The 10,315-nt window shown below is 40.0% G+C and overlaps 2 protein-coding genes across 2 annotated transcripts; both read left to right on the top strand.

Annotated features, from left to right (window-relative positions):
• Positions 1-1,912: 1,912 nt before the first annotated feature.
• Positions 1,913-3,409, top strand: LOC121944659 (immediate early response gene 5-like protein). Its single transcript, XM_042488525.2, has one exon. The coding sequence runs from the start codon at positions 2,071-2,073 to the stop codon at positions 2,947-2,949; it is 879 nt and encodes a 292-aa protein (XP_042344459.1). The 5' UTR covers positions 1,913-2,070; the 3' UTR covers positions 2,950-3,409.
• Positions 3,410-3,809: 400 nt separating this feature from the next.
• LOC121944088 (carnitine O-acetyltransferase) lies at positions 3,810-10,312 on the top strand. Its single transcript, XM_042487758.2, has 14 exons — positions 3,810-3,986; positions 5,653-5,922; positions 6,074-6,192; positions 6,760-6,813; positions 6,933-7,098; positions 7,240-7,414; positions 7,574-7,752; positions 7,840-7,940; positions 8,033-8,152; positions 8,247-8,369; positions 9,219-9,354; positions 9,436-9,498; positions 9,587-9,724; positions 9,829-10,312. The coding sequence occupies exons 1-14, from the start codon at positions 3,960-3,962 to the stop codon at positions 10,042-10,044; spliced, it is 1,887 nt and encodes a 628-aa protein (XP_042343692.2). The 5' UTR covers positions 3,810-3,959; the 3' UTR covers positions 10,045-10,312.
• Positions 10,313-10,315: the final 3 nt, after the last annotated feature.

Raw genomic sequence — 10,315 nt, 5'->3', positions numbered from 1 at the left:
AAATGACTAATAAAACCACCTTCTTCTACCTTCTTTATTATACTCTGCTGTTTTCTATTCCATTCTATTAATATCAAAGATATTATAATATACGTTGTCAACCTTTGTATTGCATTCTACTGTAATTAACTACTCTGTTAACTCTCTATACTATCACTCTCTGTTCTGTTCTATTCTACTCTATAATCTCAGTTCCATTCTGTTCTATTGTCCTTTATTCCATTCTATTCTATTACTCTCTAGTCCAATATATTCTATAACTCTATAACCCATTCCATTCCATTACTCTCTGTTTTATTCTATGATTCTACATCCCATTGTATTCTATTGTTCTCTATTCTATTCTATTCTATTCTATTCTATTCTATTCTATTCCTGTTTGTTCCATTCTATTCTAAAACGTTCTATTTAATTTTATTATATAACTCTCTACTCCATTCTATTCTATTACTCAATATTCCATTCTGTTCTATTACTCTCTATTCTGTTCTATTCTGTTATTCTCCATTCCATTCTATTCTATAACTCTCTTTTCCATTCTTTTCTATAACTTTTTGTTGTATTGTATTCTATCATTTTCATCCTGTTCTATTCTATTACTCTCTATTCCATTCTATGCTATTATTCTTTATTCCATTCTATTACTCTCTGTTCCATTCTATTATAATACTGTTCATTCTATCCAGTTCTATAACTCTCTATCCCACTCTGTTATATAACTCTCTACTCTACTGTACTCTATTACTGTTCTCATTATTCTCTATTCCATTATATCCTATTATTCTCCATTACATTCTATTCTATAACTTTCTGTTCTATTGTATGTCGTTACTTTCTATCCTATTGTATTCTATTACTGTCTATTCCATTCTATTGTATTACTCTCTAATCCATTCTATTATATAACTCTCTGTGCCATACTATTCTATAACTCTTTGTTCCATTTTTTCTTTAACTCTATGTTCCACTGTATTCTGTTACTTTCTATCCCATTATATTCTACTACTCTCTTTTCCATTCTATGTCATTACATTCTATTCCATAACTCTATTCTATTCTATGCTATTACTCTCTATTCCGTTCTATTCTATAACTCTCTATCCCACTCTATTCTGTTTCTGCTTATTGCATTCTGTTCTACAACTCTCTATTCTATTTCATTCTGTTACTCTCTATTCCATTTTATTCTTTTACTATCTACCCCATTCTATTCTAAAACTTTCTATTCCATACTATTCTATCACTCTCTGTTTAATGCTATTCTGTAATACTCTTCCCCAGTCTATTCTATTACTCTCTCTTCCAGTCTATTCTATTATTCTCAATTCCATTCTATTTTATTACCCCTGATCCATTTTATTCTATAACTCTTTTGTATTCTATAACTCTCTATTCCATTCTGTTCTATAAATCTTTATTCCATTTGATGCTATTACTCTCCATTCTATTCTATTGTAACTACTGTTGAAATCTACTCATATCTATTCTGTTACTTCCTGCTATAGGCTATATTCTTTCTTTACTTGTGTGTTTTAATGTATTGTATTCTATTCAGTTACACTTCACCATATTCCATTCTATTGTAATTTATTACTTTCTAATGTATCCTATTCTTTTGTAATTCTGAACTATATGTTCTGTTCTGTTCTGTTCTGGTCTGTTCTGTTCTGTCCTGTTCTGGTCTGGTCTGTTCTGGTCTGTTCTGCTCTTTTCTCTTCTGCATGGACAGTAATTGTGATGATTTTTGTCCGCACTGAGATTTAAAAAGCTCAGAACACATTTAGTGAAATGCAGCATGCCCGCTCCTACGTGCATTCTGAATGAGGCTAGTAGTGATATTTGCGTATAACAGAAGCACCGCCTCCCTCCCATTGGACAATGTCTACGTGAGGGCGTGGCAAGGAAAGATGAGAGTTGCAAATCCATGCCCTTACTGGGAAGACATGGAGCGCTATGGACACAGTCTACACGAATCTAGTAGGAATCTCAACTAAAGACATACATATTTCTTCAGTGAGGAAACAAACGATTTGAGAGACTGAGAGCAAAGAACGGGTGGCCCGCCTGAGGATGGAGTGTGCATTTGACGCACAGAATCTGATCTCCATTTCTTTGAGGAAAATCCAAAGCTCCAGGACGCAGAGAGGAGGCATCAAGCTCCACAAGAACTTACTGGTAACGTACGTACTGAGAAACGCCAGGCAGTTTTACATGAGCAAAAACTTGTCGCAAACGCAGAGGATACACCAGTATGAGGATGTTGCTGCAGTCCGCGAAAGGCAAGAATATTTTGAATTGACTGGGAGCTTATCAGAGTTCGCCGATGACTTCTACTGCAACTTTACTGGGGTTGAGTCGGACACTTGGCACTGCGGAGCGCACCAGCCCAACGGCCAGCCTGCAGAGGTGGCGCACCAAGACGCATCTGCCTGCGCAATGGTTTCACCAAGTGACTCTGACCTCATGGTTTCGGAAGCCTGTTGGAGTTGTGCAGACAAATCCTCCTGGGAGTTACCTATCCCAAACGCACAAGCCAACCAAAAGACTGTCCTGGACTTGGACACGCATGTGGTGACTACTGTCACGAATGGATACTTCCACTCAGACTGTTGCGCGCAGTCAAAACAGCCGCAGGGCGCGCAGTGCTACGCTAAAAAGCGAAAGATGGACACAACTTATCATATTGTTGATCCAGAGTTTTATTTGCCAGACTTTGGGCCGGTGCCGTGTAAAAGGATGAGGACTGATGATGATTTACATTCAGACTCGGAGCAGTTGGACAGCACGAACATCTCCAACCTGATCTCAGTGTTGGGTTCAGGTGGACTATCTGAGTTTGTGAGTTGGCAGCACACGGACCTTGAGCAAATATTCGCCACACAAACAATATGTTTAAAACATACACTGTTAACAGGCAGCGGCTGGACCAGAGCAATCGAAGCATTTTGATTTGTATGATTGTTTTTTTCTTTGTATCGTTTTATTTTATTGCTTTCAAATAAACCATGACACGACTGCAATTCTCTATCTCCCTTGTTATTGAAAAATGTTGATGAAATGTGATGATAAACAGCAATCATGTCCATTTTGGATTACTTTTGCACATGAACATTTCTCGTGCCAATTGATGCAATTTCTTCACACAGTTACAATATGTTGTTACTTTCATTTAAACCCTTATTTTCTGGTGATTTGTTTCGGGGTGCTGGAGTCTGTCTTTGGTTTGTGTTTCCTGAAGAAATGAGTTAACGCTGTTTCTCTGGAAAGATGTTGGAAGAGCTCCATCATGTGGCCACTAAAGATCTGTACAGCCTCATGCACCAGATCAAAGCAGAATATCATTCTGTAAATGTGTTATTTATATCAGGGCCTGCTTTTATTAATCAATAAAAATAACATAATTTAAAAACACTGACGTATTGACTTTAAATCACAACTTCAACTCTTGATGAAATATATTACTTTGCACTTGTTAAGTGTGCAGAAAAGTGAGTTTATGGTAGATGTACATATAAGGGGTTTGTTGTGACCTTGTTTTTTTCCCCCCATTGCTATGATTTTACCACCAGTTTTGTGGGATATCATATCTATAGCCTATTTTTTTTACTCTGCCATAACTACAATGAAACGATAATAGTTTATATATGCTTTCTAATGATCACTGGGATCTGTTATTTCTTTAGGCCAAAATAAATGAAATGCATGATTAAACAAGGCAGCTTATTGCTGAAAGATTTTGTGTCACATATTTTTGAGACGGCAGGCACGCATGCACCTAACTCCACTTGGAAAGGCAGGGCTTTTTAGTGGAGAGCTCGCAGTTGTCTTTGCTTGGTGGGTCCGAGGGGGGCGGACAGCCGACGATACACGGCGTGCTTGTCCTTGAGACATGACTGTCCGAGGGTTTCCCATCTATATTCCCGGGACAGTCAACGACTTAAACGCGTCCGTTTGACAAGATGCTGAGTGTTTTGGTGAAGTCCGCGGTGAGTCTGTTGCTTTTGTCAGTCTGCATGTATTTTAAGTGCGTAATAACAAACACAGTAACGTTATGTTTGTTTGGATGGCACCAGAATGAGTGAAGGGGGTGGGGCGCTTTACGGGACAACAACAATATGGCAATATTAGTTTAAAATGTTACTTGTGTTTCACAACTGTAGGTTGCCAAAACGTCCGGTACGCTCTTTGTTTTGAAACGGTGTTCATTTAGACTGTTATTTGGCAGCACCGCTGTGTGACATTTTGCATAACGTTAGCCTAGCTTAGCAGTTAGCATAGCTGTTAGCAAAACCCACTGCGCGTGCTTTCAACATAAGACACCGGAAAAGGCACTATAACAGTAGTTTCATTCGATACGGTGTCCCCTCTAAGTATTAACAGTCTCTTTACAGTCTATTCGTTGTTTGTGCCATGCACTGCTGAAAACAAAACATTATTTTATTTTGAAAGAGTCTACCGGAAGTTCGTTAGTGCCATCCTAGAGGCCTGGCACCACAAATGTAATAAATTAATGTGATCGAGATCCAATTTCTTTTCACACTCTCCGAAGGGTCTGATGAGTTCCTATCCAAATTTATCTATAAATCGTTATTTTAAATCTTTGTTTTTGTAATGTCAGACTTAATACTGGAAACACCCAGTCAGCATGAGGACACTGACACATCTTACTTTTCATGTGTGTTTATTTTAGCTACCATTTCAGAGGTTCAACTGTGTCATCCTTCTATTTATAAACTGGCCGAGGTGAGACCAGCGGGTCCAAACAAATAGTATGACTGCTTCCCTCGGTTGTTTTGGTGTCAGTTTCACAGCTTAAATCACCACACTGTAAAGGATATGACTTTGCAAATAATCAGAAATGCTGTTCACAACATTAAATCTTGCTCTTACTTGCACTATTTGAGGTTTTAATTGCATACACTTATTATTTAACAACATGTTGACACCTGGTTTTGTGAGACGGCAACCATCAATCCAGCCCAATCAATCTCCTGGTTTACATAGTGAGATTATCAGGACACACTTTGACTTTTGTATCATGGCAGTGAATCAGCAGTATTGCAATGTAGTTGGTTAACACAGCTGACGATCATGGGAGAGTTAGAAGACATATGCAACCCATCACCTCTCCGATATAGGAGCAAAAAACAAAGACTTTGTTGTGGTTTTGTCTCTTTTTGTCATTATTTAACATCTTTATGCAATCGTTGTGCATCTTTTTGTGGTTTTGTGTCTCCTCTTATGTCATTTTTTGATTTCTTGTGGGTGTTTTGTGTCTTTTTGGGGTAATTTTGTGCCATGTTTGGTCACTTTGTGTCTCTTTGTGGTTGTTTTCCCCTTCTTGTAGTTTTTTGCCATCATTTTGTGGTCTTTTTGAATATCCCTGCGGTCAATTTTGTGTCTCTGATGATAATGCTGAGTCCCTTCCTTGAGTTAATGTGAGTGACACATGTGACAGGAGAAGTCCAGAGGGGCCCCAGGCACTTTTGGCCCCGGGGCTTGTACCAGCAGACCTGTTCTATAATCCATCCTTGCTGACAAAAGAGCAGCTCTGAAACTTTATCAGTGATATACGTTATTGTTAATACATAAGCAAAATCCTAATCTCTAATGACAGAGGAGAATTTTGCTGATTAACATTGTGTCTTTCAGCTGCGGCCTGGCATGGTGAAGCCATGTCGCCTGCTCAGACCAGTAACACAGATCCCAGAGAGATCCCTGGTGAATCAGGAAAGTTTACCTAAGCTGCCTGTGCCGCCCTTGAAGCAGACATGTGAGCGTTACCTTGCAGCCCTGGAGCCCATCGTCAGTGAAGAGGAGCTGGAACACACACGGCAGCTGGTGAAAGAGTTCCTCAAGGGTGGCGTTGGGGAAAGGCTGCAGAAAGGCCTGGAGCGAAGGGCACGCAAGACAGAAAACTGGGTAGATATCTGTGTTTTTTTTTAGCTGAATGTTTTTCTGTATTCGTCATCTATATAATTGTAATCCTGCCTTGATGTGTAATCTAGACAAGCAATAGAGGAATATATATAAAAGTAATTATATCCTGCGTTGTGACTACTTCTTTATGCAGCTGTCAGAGTGGTGGATGCAGTCAGCCTATCTGGACTGCCGTATGCCGGTGGCGGTCTACACCAGCCCTGGTGTTGTCCTGCCTCGCATGCACTTCCACGATCGACAAGGACAGATGAGGTGAGAAACCAGGATCCACAGTAACAATAATGTTTATCTTATGAAACAAACAATCCAAAAAGAGTTGCCTGCACTTCTAATGTGTGGCTGAAAATTCATTGGGTTCCCTTAATTTCGGTTAATTACCTTAATTGTCAAACTATCAGCACACTCATAAAGTTGTTTCCTGAAGTGATTTACATTGTTTTGAAGTGCAGTATAAACAAGCTCATATGAAACTGGAGTTTCGTGCCGACCTTGGAGCAGGCTTCTCTCCACACGCAGGCTATTTAAAGCACTTTGGGCGCTCATAGCATTGCTCAGCTGTTTCTGACTACTGTGACCCACGGGATATGCAGTGAGCACGCTGGCCCCAAAGAAAAATACTCCTGTGAAGCCAGTGCTAGACTTTTAGGTGTGCCGGGTACAGTAGGTCAGATGGAATGACATTTGCTTGTAAATGTCTCCATTCAGAGTTAACCGCCGGTCATTTGTGTTGTCTGTGCACCCCTCATGTGAACATTCATAGAAAACAAGCCATCGAATCATCATAAGTTTCTCAATAACACAATGATGTCTTCTGTGCAGGTTTGCTGCTAAACTGATTGCAGGAGTTTTGGAATTTAAAAAAATGATTGACACGTGAGTTTGCCTTCAACTAATGCAGTTATCATACTGTTATAGCAGAAAGCTCATTATCATTTTGACTTAATGTTGGTTTACGACACTGGAAAAGTATAACGTAAGCTGCTATGTCATAGTGATACCCTGCCAGTGGAGTACCTGAGTGGAAAGCCGCTGTGCATGAACCAGTATTACCAGATCCTATCATCCTGTCGAGTTCCTGGTCCAAAGAGAGATACTGTTGTTAACCACGCCAGCGGGAATAAAACTGTCACTCATATCACCGTGGTCCACAACTTCCAGGTATTCTAGACGGCACTGCTGTTCTTCTCCTTCTCAATATTTTAACAGAAACTGAGTCTGTCATGTCATTATCAACGGTACAACTGCTAAAGAAATACTGGATCTGCGGCTGAATTAACCAGACGTGGCCTTTCTCTCTAGTTCTTTGTGTTGGATGTGTACCACAGCGATGGCACCCCGCTGACAGTCGACCAGATTTACATGCAGTTGGAGAAGATCTGGAACTCCTCTTTGCAGACTAACAAGGAGCCTATTGGCATCCTCACATCACAGCACCGTAACACCTGGGGAAAAGCCTATAACAACCTGATTAAGGGTGAGCACAGCAGAGGCAAAAACTTAAAGAGCCTGAGACAAAACGTTCAGTATCCCTCAATTTATTCTCTATTTAGAATAAATAAAGTAAAGAATCCAGATGAGTGTTTTAAATAAAATGTAATCTTAAAGGCTGTTGTATTCCCGTGTTCCTCCTCAGATAAGATAAATAAGGAGTCAGTGCGTGCCATCCAGAAAAGTATCTTCACGGTTTGTCTGGATGCCCCGATGCCACGTGTGTCAGACGAACTGTATCAGAGCCGTGTTGCTGCCCAGATGCTGCATGGTGGAGGAGCTCGCTGGAACAGCGGCAACCGCTGGTTTGACAAGACAATACAGGTGAATTTGAGACACATTAAATTGGAAATGTTAAACAGTATCATATCAATTGTTGAGAATTTGAACGTGCTTGTCAATTATCCTCAGTTCATTGTCGGTGAAGACGGCACATGTGGTCTTGTGTATGAACACGCACCTGCTGAGGGTCCACCCATTGTGTTTCTCATCGATTTCGTTGTTAAATACATGTAAGCTTCTTCCCCTTATTATATGAGCGTTTTCTCTGGGTTTTTTTTTTTAGATGATTTCAGATTGACTATGTCAAATTTTTTCTCAACAGGCAGAGAACTGAATTAGTCCGAACCCCCATGGTTCCCCTGCCCATGCCTCTGAAACTGCGTTTCAACATTACACCGGAGGTCAAGAGAGACATTGAGAAAGCCAAACAAAACATGAACATGTATGTAAAGTGCTGTTATGATTATTATTGTTGTCTCAATATCAGTTTTTAATATTTTGTTTGACTCATTTTTTTTTTGTTTTTGTTTTTTCAGAATGGTGCATGACTTAGATGTGAAGGTGCTTATGTTTTCTCATTTTGGAAAAACTGTGCCAAAGCAACATAAGCTGAGTCCGGATGCCTTTGTGCAAATGGCTCTTCAACTGGCCTATTTCCGGTAAGAAATCCCCTTTTCATAGTTGAAAATGATGTTGGACATGGACATTAAAGCTTTTTTGTCATCTCTGCTATAACAGTGTCTATATCCTGACAGTAGTACATGAGACAGATCATCTGTGAAAAAAATCATGTTCCTCTGCCTCCTTGTAGTGTTTCTGATATAATTTGCATAATCAACCATACCTGAACAAAAACAACCAATCAGAGAAGACCTCATGCTTCTTTTGTGAAAGTGAAAGCTAGTTTTTGTCTTTGTTAAGGATGCAAGATAATATTGGTACATCATCAGTATCAGTAGATTTTGGCTTTAAAATGAAAAAATCGAAAAGAGCAAACATGCTGACTTCTGTGATATCACAAACCATTTTTTTAAATTGACAAAGTGAACATGTACAAAACACCAACCTTAAGTTGAAGTATTTTTCTTATTTTGCACAATGACTGAATATTATATTGCATTATATGTCTCCATCTGCTGGTGGGCAATAAGAGCGATAAGAGTATGTATAATATGATGTTAATTCCACAACAGAAGAGACCTGATGATCACTAAAATTAGGTGGGGGAAAAAGTGGATATAACAATGTAGGCTATAGGAAAAATGAGTTTTTCTATATCAGCCATGCTTGACTTATGTTAGTGAGCCCTCCTGGCTCTGATTGTTTTTTCTCACTAAAGCAGAATGAGTTCTTGTCATTGCCATCAGAAGAACATGATTTTTTCACAGTTTATCTGTCTCATGTACTACTGTCTGGATATAGTGACTGTTTTGCAACTGCGACAAAAAGCTATTTGAACCTTTAAGTATATTACATGATGTATACTGTGTGCTGTTTTTGAATTCCAGGATGTATAATTTTTGCTGCTCTACATATGAGAGTGCATCGTTACGAATGTTCCAATGCGGCCGAACAGATGCAATCCGTGCAACGACTGCAGAGTCGTTTAAGTTTGTCCAAGCAATGCAAGACCCAGCTAAACAGGTACAAGTACTATAGTTTCTCAATAAATGTATAATTCAAGGCGTATAAGCTGTCTGACTGAGCAGTAAATGTTCCCAACAGAACACAGAGAGGCTGGCGCTGCTGCAGAACGCCATTCAGACACATAAGGACAACACGTATGATGTGAGAGCTGGAAATCATCAACATAACTTGTTTGTTTCTTTTAACACCATCTCATTAATCTCAGTTTTACACATTGAAATTTTTTTAGGCAATTCATGGACAAGCCATAGACCGACACCTCCTCGGGCTTAAGATGCTGAGTATTGAAGACCTGACCTCCATGCCTGAAATATTCATGGATACCTCATTTGCTGTGGCGCACCATTACAATCTCTCCACCAGCCAGGTATATTTGTATCTAAGAAAGTCCAGTCTATTATTACTGAGCAAATGATTATGTTGTCATTGTCTTTGTTTGCTTGCCCTCATCTCTCCCGTCCCTATGTCCAGGTTGGCTCGAAGACCGACTGTGTGATGTGCTTTGGTCCGATGGTGCCAGATGGCTACGGAGTGTGTTACAATCCCATGGACGAGCACATCAACATCGCCATCACGGCCTTCAACAGCTGTGACGAGACCAACGCTGCCAAGTTTGCCCAGGCTGTAGAGGATGCTCTGTTGGCCATGAGAGCTCTCCTGGAAGACACAGCTACAGCCAAGCAGTGATCCCACACAGGAGCCTGGCGTTGCTGTTTGCGTCCCGCCGGGCTGTATGGGAGCTGGAACTGAACCGGTGCCGGAGTCGCTGGCAGAACGCCACGCCGACATAGACGCACAATGTACTGAGTGTGCTGGTGCAGAGGGGGAAACCCGCTATCGAAGGATTGTGGGAAGTGCAATGTGTGACTGCATATGTGATGAGAGGCAATTCTTTCTTTGATGGAAATTCTATATTTTATTATGTTGTGTTATATATAAACTTTAAATCACAAAATTT

This window comes from Plectropomus leopardus, chromosome 4 (assembly GCF_026936395.1).
Source record: "Plectropomus leopardus strain MGB_pleo_1.0 chromosome 4, ASM2693639v1, whole genome shotgun sequence".
NCBI lineage: Eukaryota > Metazoa > Chordata > Actinopteri > Perciformes > Serranidae > Plectropomus > Plectropomus leopardus.
The sequence above is the reverse complement of the archived record's forward strand: the minus strand, read 5'-3'. Positions and strand labels throughout refer to the sequence as shown.